Source organism: Siniperca chuatsi, linkage group LG23 (assembly GCF_020085105.1).
Source record: "Siniperca chuatsi isolate FFG_IHB_CAS linkage group LG23, ASM2008510v1, whole genome shotgun sequence".
NCBI lineage: Eukaryota > Metazoa > Chordata > Actinopteri > Centrarchiformes > Sinipercidae > Siniperca > Siniperca chuatsi.
In genome coordinates, this window is record NC_058064.1 from 23,318,304 (window position 1) to 23,331,369 (window position 13,066).

Genomic DNA, 13,066 nt, shown 5'->3' on the forward strand with positions numbered 1-13,066 from the left:
TGGTGGCTTCTGCATTTTCACCAAGTCTGAAATTCCCTGCAAAACAATTTCTGTATAACATTAAATATTCATTACTAACTAATAGCCCAGTATCCTTTGGAATTACGTTCCATGTTGGAAATTCAGCACCTCAGATTTACATTCAATGCCAACACAAATGCAGGAAGTAGTGTTCCCTTTAAGTAGCGGGATATAAAGTAAGGATGTGATTTCAGGGTGGTGAATAGGTGTGTAGCACATTTGACTTTACAGACCTGCAATAAAAACTTTTTCAACCAAAACCACAATGATTCCCTGACCTTAACCATAGTGTAGTTGCAATGTGCAGATATTGTAGAAAGCAATTTTAAGAACTTTTGCATTGGACATAAAAAACCCTTGTTATTGAATGTAAATCCGTGGTTTTGCACAATCATCCCATACGGACGTTTGTGTCTGGTGAAAGAGTTGCTATCTAACCAATAATTAAAATTAAAGTTCAGAAAAAGACATTGTTAGATATTATTTACGACAAGCTTAACAGTCAAAATCTCTGCTTTATCAGGACTGTGTGAGTGTGGTTTGATCAGATTTGATTGACAGTGTTGGCAACATAAGTAAACAACCCCATAGCTGTCATCACATTTTCATTCACACATAGCCAAACTCTGACTGGCTCATGGAAACAGGTGACATCACCTTATTCCAACTAAATCCCACCCACTTCAAACCCGACACAGAAGATCGTGTGTTCATGTAGGACCCTGTCACACATAGTAAGAAGCTTTTCAGGGCCTTTAAAGAGTGACGATCTTGTTCCTGCTGACCTCCAGTTTAACTTATTACCTTGCTGCGGTGATGTACTCCGGGGTCTGTCAATCGAGGTGCAACAGAGACTGAATTGCCATTTTGCTTCACTTCATTTATTCAGCCTGACATTGTGTTAATGTTAGCTGATTTCTTGTTGGGAGAGAGTTATTTTGTTTTGCCCTAACCAATTAGTAGCGAGTGCCATATCTATCCTGCCACTGTCATTTTCAGTTAAGGGAAGCTGCAGTAGCGGTTGCTAGGAGCAGTTAACTAAAGTTTTTTTTTTACATTGATCAAAGAAATATGTAGATTTAAGAGTTGTTTTTTCTGCATGTCAACTTACAGCAACATGTACACTTGCGTCGATGTTTCCGCGCTTGTTCACTATTTTTCACGAGTGTAGTAAAGTGTAGCTGGCTAGCTATGTAGGAAGATGGTGTCCCCATTCTTATTCCTGTCTGTTAAGCTCTGATTGATCAATTGTTTCCATAAACGGGGGAAACAGCCATCAATAGGCACAATGCCAGATCTATTTGAATTACCAAACAAATCTGAGATGTGGGCAATGAACCGGAGGTCTGGAATCAGGTTAACAACAGAGCACATTTAAGACCACACTCAGTCATTCTGGGTGGAGGACTGTGAAACACTTTTTCAGCCTGGTGTTACATTACTCTTTAAGGCCAGCTTCTAGAGAGGCCCTGTGTTAAGGACTACTTTCAATACCTTTAATACGTCAGTTAATATTATGCTTACAAGGTGCATATTCTTTAACAATACAGTTGCAAAATTATCATAAATAATCACAAACTAATATGGGAAGTGGGTGGGGAAATAGGGGCCCACAGCTCATTTTTGCCCCTGGGCCCCTTGGTGGATTAATCTGGCCCTGGCAGCAGGACTTTAGAATTTAAAATTTGACCAAATAGATTCATAGAGGGAATTGATGACTGAAAAATGTGAACAAAATAACAATTAACAAGGAGAAATTGATTCACTGGGTTCTCCACCTTATGGCTGTTGTCTGACTATTTGACACTCAGTTGTGTTCCAAAGCCAATCAAATAACGTGCCTTTTTAATGATGCAGATGACAGGAAGTACTGGGTGCTTCTTTTGTTCAGATGGGAAGTGTGAATTGAGATGGATGACTAGGAGATAGAGGGGACGTCTGTCATTCATTCAAAGGAAACGCTACGGCAGCAAGATATACAGTAGCACTCAGAGGAGAGAGAAAAATGCAGGGAGCTGGGAATCATTATCTGAGGAAGCTAAGAGAAGGACGAGCAGATGGAAATGGAAAAGGGATGATCAGAACTGAGAAAAAGAGCTCAGTATTGTGGTTGGAGAGGCAGAGTGAGAAAAAAGAGGGAGGGAGAGAGCTGGAGGAAGACTAGAGTATATGAAAGCTAGTTGTGTTAATGGCAAAGTAAAAAGCCGTCTGCGAATAAATTACCCAGTCTCCCCTGGGATTACTAATGTAATTATTTGAACGAGGGTTCTCATTAGAATGTGCAGAGGTGTTGAAGACCTGCGGAACAAACTTGCTGCTCTGGGCTCTATAATTGATATCAGACACAGATATCTTTGATTGGAACAAAAGGGAAGAACCAGGACGAGAACGGTTTCGTCACCACCTCAATTTTTTTTCCTCTGGAACAGGAAATAAAGGAGAGGAGAGACAAAAGGGAAGAGTGAGGATGGAAATAAGGAAGCAAGCATCCACCTTTCACAGATAAGGTTTTATTCAATCTGTGAATAATCTCTCAGAACCAGCAGAATCCTTATGGTTTTAAGAAAGAAAGGTACTTTACATAGAGTTGTCTCCAGGATCAACACAGTAAAATTTTGCAGCTGTTGAGTCTTCATTTTCTTGTTTTACAGTTTAAAAAAATGTAAAAGTCTCCAACAACGATAGCAAAACACAATAACATATGAACACTTTGATTCCAAAATGCTATAATTCCATTTAAAAAAAAGACCTGAAGTTAACCATCCAGTATTGTTGAAATATAACAGTAAAAATGTTACTAACAATCCTTTATAAAGTACCACCACAATCTGCTTTCAAGCTGTAGCTGTCAATCATTCTGCCTGTGTAGGCGTCCATTTTTCAAACAGTAGATATCTCATTTTGGAACAAAACTCTTCATATGCAGATTGTCTGAGTAGCAGAAGTCATTACCTCCTTTAAGCATGCCTCAAGAAATAAATCAAGAAATAGTACAGCACATTTTTTTTACTTGGAGAAAACAGGAAACGCATAACACAGCTATTGAAGTAGAAGAGCATGAAAGTGAGACATGAGGACTGGAACTGGATAATCAGACAAAACAGCTTTTTATGAAATTTAAAGATTTAAGTTCCTCCCATCTTTTGGTTTTTAATAGTTTCCTTTATTCCTTTCTTGAAACATAGACTTTTATTAAATTTGTGTTTAAATTCAAACTGAAACACAAACATTCAAACTACTACTGCCAACCCTGATCTAAAGTCTCCACCTAAAATCCTGGTTCTTTGAAGGGGATCGCAATGATATATTGTGCCAGCATTCAACAAAGAACCATTACTTGTTCTTCTGATCCAACAAAACCAGTTAGTGAAATGGTGGAGACTTGCTAGTGAGAAAATGAGAAAACTGTTTGTTTCTTATAAACAATTAAAGTGTTGAGCAGAGATCATTTGTGCCTGCTTGAGAATCTTCAATATACCATAAATGCTCCTTCTAACACCTTCTAACGGCTGAAAGGGCATAAACTCTCCCTTTCCTAGTTCGCTTTTAATGTGAAACATCTGCAGGAAGTATATTAGCTTAACAGTGATAGGGCAAAGTCTTTGTGGACTGTTGTTTTTCTTGAGTTTGCCTCATAATATTGATTATTAGCCATCAAATCTAAAAGCCTGCACATGCTACAACAATAGCCATTGTCTTTGGACTTCATTGATGCTTCCACCTGGTTCCACTTGCCGTTTACTGACTAGTGGAACCTGCACCGACAGTTTTGCCAGCATAAGCGGCATCTTGACATGCATTGTAGCTACAGTATGTCACTTTGTGGAGCTATTTGTTATGCCTACAAGGTTAACAAAGAATATTTCTTAAATAGTTTTAGTGCTGTATTCACCAATTTGACATATACCACATTTAGAAAATAGCTGCAAATACATAAGAATAAACAAATTGAGTTTTTGATTTTGAGTATCCATCAGTGGAGTTGGAAAGTTAGCTAACAAGTGAGGGTATTTCAGTTTTATCATCCTGATTGCATGGATCCAATATTACTGGAGACATAGACTGTATCTAAAGGTTTATCACAATATCTTGAGAAAGTTACATTTAAATCATGTATCCTAGTCATTTATCAGAACCTCAACTGTCCTGTCAGACCAACATCTTCTGAAATGAATGTATGTGCTGTTACATTGGTAAATATGATTTCTCTATTTACCTGTGTTTTGTTAAGCTGCAGTGCCCATACTCTCTACACCATGCGCACCATACCTTAAACTTAATCTTAATTCTAAACCTAATCCTAACCCTAAATGTGCCACTTGGAGAAGTGGGTATCAGCCAAAATGTCCTCAATTGTAGACTCAGACTTTCAAACTGCTCCACATGACATTAGCATAACACGTACAGACCCTCAGGCGTCAGTGTGCATGCTCTAACAAGTGCATGCACCCCCCACCAGTATCCGCAGACACAGGTTTCTTGGTGAGCGATTCTGCTGCTCTTTCTGGCCGGCTCTCATCAGCCGGCATGATGAACGCTGATGTGCTGAAGAAGCAAGAGTGAAGCGGGAGTAAACTGCAGCCCCAGGGAACGTTCATATATAATGTCGGAGAGCAGGGAGATCAAAGCGTGACGTGGTCTTGTTATGCTAAGCACATTCAGACTCTTACTGAGAACGGCCTTATTCAGAAAATAGAGCAAAGAGAAAAAAAAGAACAGCTCTTTTTTTAAAACACAGACAAACTGCTTAGGGACATGAAAGAGTTAATAATCACCAAATAGGGCCGAGCGGCTTCACAGAGAAGAAAATACCATAATAAGCATTTACATTACTTAGAAATTAACCAAATGAAATGTAACAACCACAAATTTCTGGACACAAGTATTAACAAGTTTGAGAAGCATAGCAACAACGTTTTTTTCCTTTACATTGGCAGAGAACATTTACAGAGACCAGTTACAGTACATGTAGTTACAGTTTCACTTGAAAAAGGATCAAATGTTCCATCTCTCCCACGAATAACACAAGGGAGGATCCTTGAAACGACCACCAGTGCTCAGAAGCTGAATTAGCATGACTGTCCACAAGTAGTGTGTAGCACCTTTACATTTTATGTTACCTGCTGTCCTTTCCACGTCCAAGAAGCCCGACCTCCCAGTCATTCACAGCATGAAGGATAGAGAGGAAGGAAAAATAGCGAAAAGGGAGCTACATGGAAGGAGGAGTGGCGAGAGAAAAGAATGGGAAGTGCTGCGTGTGCTTTCCTCTCGGCTGGTTAAGAGGCTTATGAGGCCTGTAATGAGGCCCAGGGGAATGGTGTCAACATGTTTGACACCCCGACTCTCACACAGGCCGTGGCAGAGACCTCTTGCTGCCCTCACACACTTGCTTTGATCTTACATACATAGACACACGCTGGCAAAAAAACACTCTGGGCCTGAGGAGGGGAGAGAAACAGGAGGAAGATTGGGGGTGGGGTTCTGTTAAAATCCCAAGGGCAAATGTGGCTTAACCAAAACTCTCCTGTAGACGAGGCGTTGGGTTGTTTCACTTAAGTCCAAATGTTTACAGTTCATTTAAATGACATCGGGGTGTCTCTTTTGTCTCTCTGAGAGCCGCATCAGATTGTCAGTGCAGTAAAAGAGGACAGTGAGAAATGTCCATTTGTCCGCATGTAAAAGTGTCTCTCCGCTCGTCCGTTTCTCTGCTTTTCGACTCAGTGTTGAGATGAAGACATGATGGCACATTAAATAACATTAATAGCGTGAGGGAGAGTCCATCCCACACTTAGTCCGCTCCATCTCCAGGCATGTTCCGTATGTGTGTGTTATATTTACAGAATTCGGTTCCTTCTGCCCACCAACCTCAGCTACCTCTCCTGGCGCCTTTCTCCTGATTGGCGGTAGGTGTTTGGGGGCGAGCTTCCTCTAGTCATGTGGTCCTGGGGTTTGGAAGGTCAAAGACAATGGGTGGGTTCATGGGCAAGAAGTTGACAGTGCAGGCTGAGGCGTTGATGAACGTCGTGGTGCCGTCAGTCATCATGCCGTAACCTGGGGAGCAGTGAAAAAGGTGAACTCAAAGTTTTTAAAGAAGCTACGTTTCCAAACCACACAACAGGGAGAGTCTTTGTATATCATTCTGTCTTACAGGTGTGCATTTGGTTAAATACATTTTGTATTCAGAAAAAGTAGAAAGCATTTTTTGTGCTTGTGCAGAGTTGACTTTTGTTGGAGTGTTTGTTTTTGTTCTGACATCAACAGCTTTTACTTGTGTGAGTGAGAAGTTATTTTTCAAAATACCTTAATGTGTGTTTCATAATGAAAAAGGAGGTGTGTTTGTGTCACTTGATGAACGTCAGTCTAGTATTCTCTCTGTTAGCTCTGTGTTTGGTCTCCAACAGTTCCTGAGAGAAATATCTGGCTCTTTAGCTGCTAAATGCTCCACTATGTTCACCAGCTGCTCTCTGACTGCATCTGTCGCTGTTTGCTGCTGAGCGGGTAGTGTACAGTGGCTTTATCCGAGCTTTTCTGCTGAAAACAGCTGCTGCTGCTGCTGGAAACGATACTGATGAAGTTGTGGACAGTAAAATCTAAACAATGAGCAGAAAGATGCTAACATGCCCTGTAGAGCTGAGGAGAACTGCAGAGTTGGGTGATAATTCTTTGTGAGTTTGTCAAAAGTGACCCCATCCAATTAATCCATTCTTAATCTAAAAATATTGATGAGTGCAGCTTTAGAAATATATGTGACATTGTCAAACCCTATGAAGTTTTGCTGCTCTCTGGGGGAAAGTACGAACGATTCATTCTTGACCATGGGAACAGTGGTTTGACAAAATAATCTTTACTGAAGTTTCCTTTGCTAATTTAGCTTTTTCTGAGCCTTTTCGGCCACATCTGATTTACAGTAAGATTTTTTCTTCTGGATGATTCACCAAGCCTACCATAAATGACCATCAGGGGCACAAAATTTGCGTCACCACCATTTTTCAAATATGAATGTCTTTTATTTGCTGCAACATTCTTTACTGCTGTCGGCACTGTATTTTCATTGTCTCAACTATTACTGAAATAGACCAAAGTTGTCTTATCACTCATTGTCTCTCTTAGTTAACTACCATCTCTCAAAAAGTACTACAATTTAACTTTGCACTATCTGTGATTTTTTAAGTGTGGGTGTCACTTTCACCATCTCTTGGAACAGAACTCTGCATGTCTGTGTTGGTCCTTTCAGATTGGAATACATGAATACAAAACACAGTGAGGATTTATTTCTGTCTTTCTCTCTGAATCCTCACATTAATGAAGAAAGCTGCTTTTAGCCTATTTCTCCTCTTATAAAATCTGATCTAGTTTCTAATCTGGTTCTCTCTGATGGGGGGCCGCTGCTCCAGGGGCTCAGCGCTGACCTGATAACCCCAAAAAAAGCAATCCTTAGTCCAGGGAAGCGGCCTCTCTGCCCTTCCTGGCCTGGATGAAATGCTGATAGGGATGTGGCAGCTCAGCTACTCTAATATGCACTTTAATCATTTTCTTTAAGAAAACTATTGTACAGTATCTCCACATTCTCTAAGGTTGCATGGCTGGTTTATAGAATAAGGTAAATGTTTAGGTGTTAAGATATGGAAATGTGTCTAAACTAACTGCCTTCAGAATGTGATATGGTAGACAACCACAGATAATGTAATTTAGGTCCTTCTTCTTCAGTTTGATGCTAAATCTATCGCATCCTATGAATTCAGGTCATTAGGATATATGTGAGCCTAAAAGAATGGAGGGGACATTTTCAAAATCTTATTTCAGTCCCCGTCATTTTATTTTTCAGCTTGATTCATTCACTAAACAGTGTCCTCTTACTGTCCAACCACCAACATCCAGGGAGAAGCTCTGAGTTGATGAAAATGTTAAATGCTCACCAAGTAATTTAGACTTTTTTTGCCCCGGATTTTGCCTCTCAGGTCACATACTAAGCTACCCTACATTCTTGGTGGAGGTGTTGGGGCTTGTGAGGAAGACTGCAGACACTACTCAGGGCTGAAAAAAGTCCCACGACTCCTCTGCATTTTCAGGAGAAACAAATCATTTAGCTGTTCTGTATAGATAGTTCTAGACGCTAGAACTGATTATCAAACAAAGATAATGCAGTAAAAGACAAAGCTCTTGTTAGTAAAGATGGAAATAATTATTGATCTAAAGGATCATTGTTGAAATTGGAAATGATAGTTGGAATTTGTCAAACATCTTTTATATAACAATTATTGGGTTATGTGCCTTTTAGGGGCATAACATTATGAAAATCACAATAAGCAATCATAATTAATCCAAATCTATCATTTTCTAGATGATATAAATTAGTATATAAATAGCTTTTCAGATTTTGTTAAAAGCTTTCTCATTTTTTGTCATTGACACTTCAAACTTCTAGTTCTTAAAGAAAAATCATTGAATCTGGCCCCCATTCTGCTTTTATTATTCATTTCCACCTGGACCATTAACAGACATAGTTTAGACTTACTTTTTTCTTGCGGCTCAGATACATTCCATGCTTTATTATTTGATCAAATAACGTTAGATCACAAGTGTTTAAAATAAATAAATATATTCATTGATTCAGTGAATTTAGTCTCTCCTGGATGAAATAGATTTGTGTCACACCCTTTGTGTGTGTACACATATTTGTTTGTAAAAGTAAAAATCATGAACATGTTTTTTTTTTGTCTTGCATAGCTTGCATTTTCCATATGCTGAAAATGGATTATTATGTGTAACAACAGGTGAAATTAGTCAAACAAAAAGTCTGTGTGCGTAAATTTCTCAACCTCTGCATGGACTAGAATTTTCACTTGTGATGTAAAAATTGACAATTGCAATGTCAATTTACAATGTCGAAAGTATTGAACTGTATGAAAACCAACGCATCGAAAACCACATGTGCTTTAAATGACGCAATGTCAGATGTGCCTCTGTTGTAACCGCAGTATCGTGTGTGTGTTTTACAAGCACCCGCACGTACCTTCATGAATGTGTCCGAACACATGTAATTTGGGCTGGACTCTCCTCTGGACTGTGTTGAGAAGCTCCATGCACCCAACACGCTGCATCTTTTTCGGGACCCAGTCCAGGAAACCTGCACACAGTGACATGCAAATCAAACACACCTCACACCAAACACGCTGCTTCTTACAGAATCTGCAGTTAGCACCAGGTCAGACTGAACTAATGAGGTGGAGAAATGGCAGGTAGGCTGAAGAAGTGTCTACTGTACTCTTCCACTGTTATAATATTTGTCTGCTTTGTGATATTCTGTTTCTCACTATGACTTTTGATGAAAACAGAGAACAGGCCCAATGTGGAGATGGACAGCAACAGTGATAGCTGCATTGCAATCTGGTCAGTTGAGGTCACAGTTTCATGTTTTAGTGACCAGGTACTGTAGGTCCTCTAAATATTGCATTGTGGGAAATATGCTGTGCAGTTACCGTAAACCCATTCCACAATTTAATCTTACCATTCAAAGTCTAAGGAAACTTTTTATATATATATATATATATATATATATCACAAAAACATGTTAATAATGCAACGTCTGCGTCCCAAAATCGCTGTTTTAAAGGTGACTATGGGCTCCATTTTCATGATCAAAGGCGTGCGGCATGACGTGCAGTCAAGTGTACTGTGCCCAGTACGGGAAATCTATTATGCAGTTTGCAAGTAAAGTGGAGTATTACCATAAAACAAAAGTTCAATTAAATGTGGTCCAGTGTTATGCATGTTGAATTTCTTATTTTATATTTATTAAATCTATTCTTTGAGTTTCCGTCAGTCAGATTTTAACTGGGAACAAACAAATCCTTACTTTGATACATAAACTGGCAGTTATACACCACTGATCCAAACAGGATCATTACTGTAATGTTGCACGGGAAACAGTGTGATGTTTGATAGAGCTGGGTTGACTTTCTGTGTTTCCATGGCTGAATGTGTCTCCATGATGGTTATAAATTTCATCTGCCTTCAAAAAGCGATACATCACATTTTTGAATGAAGCTCTCCATTTCAGACTCCTCGTCTAATGGCAAACTGCACATCACAGCACAAAAAAAAGAGTTTTAGAAAGCAGCCATAGAAAATAAAGATCAATCACAGCCACACAAAGACGCAGACTTCACAGTGTGTGTGACAAGGATGAAGCATGGAGTGTATATGATTTAGTGGCTGCTCTGCGAGGAGGGATGCAGCTGATGCTGAGTCAATAAAAGCATCAAGTCGGAGAAATAAGATGACTGAGGAGCTCATGCCTCCATCTTCCCTGCCTTCTGTCGCTCTGCCCAGACAGGAATAAGAAAGTAAACACAAAGGAAAAGAGAAAAATAGAGTGAAGTGAAAAAAAGAACAAATGGTCAAATGAGGAAAGAAACTGAAACAAGACTAAAAGTCCTACTACATTGTTTTGATCGATTTATCTATTGTTTTGTTTATAAAATGCCAGAAAATTGTAAAAAAAAATAAAAAATGCCTGGGAGTGGGACTAGAGGAGAAAACAAATATTGTAGTATTCATCCTCTGGGGAACATGAATACCCACAGCAAATCTGGAGAGGTGAGTTGAAGTCTCAAGTCTTAAGTGTATTACTAAGTGTATTTATTCATCTGGGGTCAGGTCTCCTCAGCTTTTTGCCTTTTAAATCTCGACTCAAGTCCAAGACTCCAGCCCTGGCTTAGACACTGTGAATTTTAAATTTGGATGGATCATTACAGATCCAATATTGAACGTTTTTCCAAATTTGAACAGTATTTTGAATTCAATTGGTCCCAGACCAAAACTGTACAAACGTTTGTATGCTTGTGACAAGTGAGCAGTAGCGAGTCTCATGATTTTGTAGCTTTTAGCAGGTCTTCACTGGGGCAAAAGAAGAGCAAGAGAGAGGGGAAAGATGCTCTAGGGATGGCTTTAAGATTCTTTATACATTTTTATTTTTTACTACCAAAAAGCGCTAAAAACTTCACTCAAGGCAAAGTTAATGGACCCTCTCATACCCAACACAGTTCTCATGTTCTCAGCTGGCAGTGAATCAGTCATGCTTGTAAAGTGATACAGTCTGACTACTTTCTCCTCTAAATGTTTGTACCTGTAAAAAAACCCCACACTTTTAATATCAGTATAATATTAAAACTGTAAGTGCATTCTTTACAAGCCTTGGGAGACGGTGGAAGTGAAGTGAGAAGTTACGAGGGCTTTTTGTGTCTCGGGGTATTTTGCTCTAATGTGCCGCTTGTTTCAAAGCAGCTGCTGCTTTGGGCACTGAGCCTGTTTTCCTCTTTTTGTCACTTTCTCTCTGCTGTGAACTTCTTCCTCACAGCCAGATAAAGAGTCCATATTTTTCCTCTTTAGCCGCCGATCTGCTGCTTTATCGCACCTCGTAAAAGACGGGAGCTTTTGTCGCAGTGCGAAACGTCTCACTCACACTCCTTTTTCCTTCACCTTCTCATCCATCGGCCACTTCTCCCTCTTTTTAAAAATATTTCGAAAGTGGATGTCTTTTCTTGGCGCTTTAAAGAATCCAGTTTATCGTTCACACTTTTGTCCTCCATTCCCCTTTTCCTTTATCCTCCTTTCTTTCTCATGCCATCCCTCTAGTCTCGCTGTCTGTGTGTGTGTGTGTGTGTGTGTGTGTGTGTGTGTCTCATGGGTTAGCAGCCTGCTGTAGCTGCTCCATATGCCGGTGGCTTACGAGCAGATAGCTGGAGACACTTCGCTAAGCTGAATGGAAAATAAACGGCCATGTTTACAGCCGAGACGCAGACACAGAAATCAATCACACACACTCGTCTGAACACCACAGCTGCAGCGGGAGATGAGGTGTGAAAGTGTGTGTGCAAGAGTGAGAGTCAGAGAGAGGAGTGTGTGTGCGTCTGCGTGTGTTTATGAGTGTGAGACAGAGACGTGTGTACAGGATGTCAGTTAGCTTGTGAGCCAGCATCTGTGTTTGTTCAAACTCTTGCGATGTTAGTGTGTAACGAGGGTGTGTGTGAGGATTAAAACAAGTTTAACCTTTATTCATACACTCAATACAACAATGATTCATCAGCGCCACGTCCACTGCTCTCCTGTCATTTCAGAAGAAAATAAACCATTTATAGAGAGCATGCTCATTATGTGTGTGTCTGTGTGTAAAAGCTGTGGATAGATGTGCAGAGATACACTGCATCTGGAAAGTATTCACAGCGCTTCACTTTTTCCCACATTTTGTTATGTTACAGCCTTACTCCAAAATGGATTAAATTCATTATTTTCCTCAAAATTCTACAAACAATACCCTGTAATGACAACATGAAAGAAGTTTGTTTGAAATCTTTGCAAATGTATTAAAATTAAAAAACGAAAAAAATCACATGTACATGAATATTCACAGCCTTTGCCATGACATTCAAAATTGAGCTCAGGTGCATCCTGTTTCCACTGATCATACTTTAGATGTTTCTACAACTTGATTGGAGTCCACCTGTGGTAAACTCAGTTGATTGGACATGATTGGGAAAGGCACACACCTGTCTATATAAGGTCCCACAGCTAACAGTGCATGTCAGAGCACAAACCAAGCCATCAAGTACAAGGAATTGTCTGTAGACCAACGAGACAGGCTTGTATCGAGGCACAGATCTGGGGAAGGGTACAGAAAAACTTCTGCAGCATTGAAGGTCCCAATGAGCATAGTGGCCTCCATCATCCTTAAATGGAAGAAGTTTGGAACCACCAGCACTCTTCCTAGAGCTGGCCACCCGGCCAAACTGAGCAATCGGGGGAGAAGGGCCTTAGTCAGGGAGGTGACCAAGAACCCGATAGTCACTCTGACAGAGCTCCAGCGTTTCTCTGTGGAGAGAGGAGAACCTTCCAGAAGAACAACCACCTCTGCAGCACTCCACCAGTCAGGCCTGTATGGTAGAGAGGCCAGACGGAAGCCCCTCCTCAGTAAAAGGCACATGACAGCCCGCCTGGAGTTTGCCAAAAGGCACCTGAAGGACTCAGACCATGAGCAACTAAATTC

At 40.2% G+C, this 13,066-nt stretch overlaps 1 protein-coding gene across 3 annotated transcripts in view; it reads right to left on the bottom strand.

Moving 5' to 3' along the window:
- Positions 1-2,511: 2,511 nt before the first annotated feature.
- Positions 2,512-13,066, bottom strand: part of mpped1 (metallophosphoesterase domain containing 1) — a 101,572-nt gene continuing 91,017 nt past the window's right edge. For all 3 annotated transcript variants that reach the window (XM_044185253.1, XM_044185252.1, XM_044185251.1), the window contains 2 exons: positions 9,035-9,148; positions 2,512-6,072 (listed from right to left, as the gene is read on the bottom strand). In XM_044185253.1, coding sequence (XP_044041188.1) covers positions 5,954-6,072; positions 9,035-9,148 — 233 coding nt within the window. In that variant the 3' untranslated portion in view covers positions 2,512-5,953. The remainder of the gene's footprint in view (positions 6,073-9,034; positions 9,149-13,066) is intronic.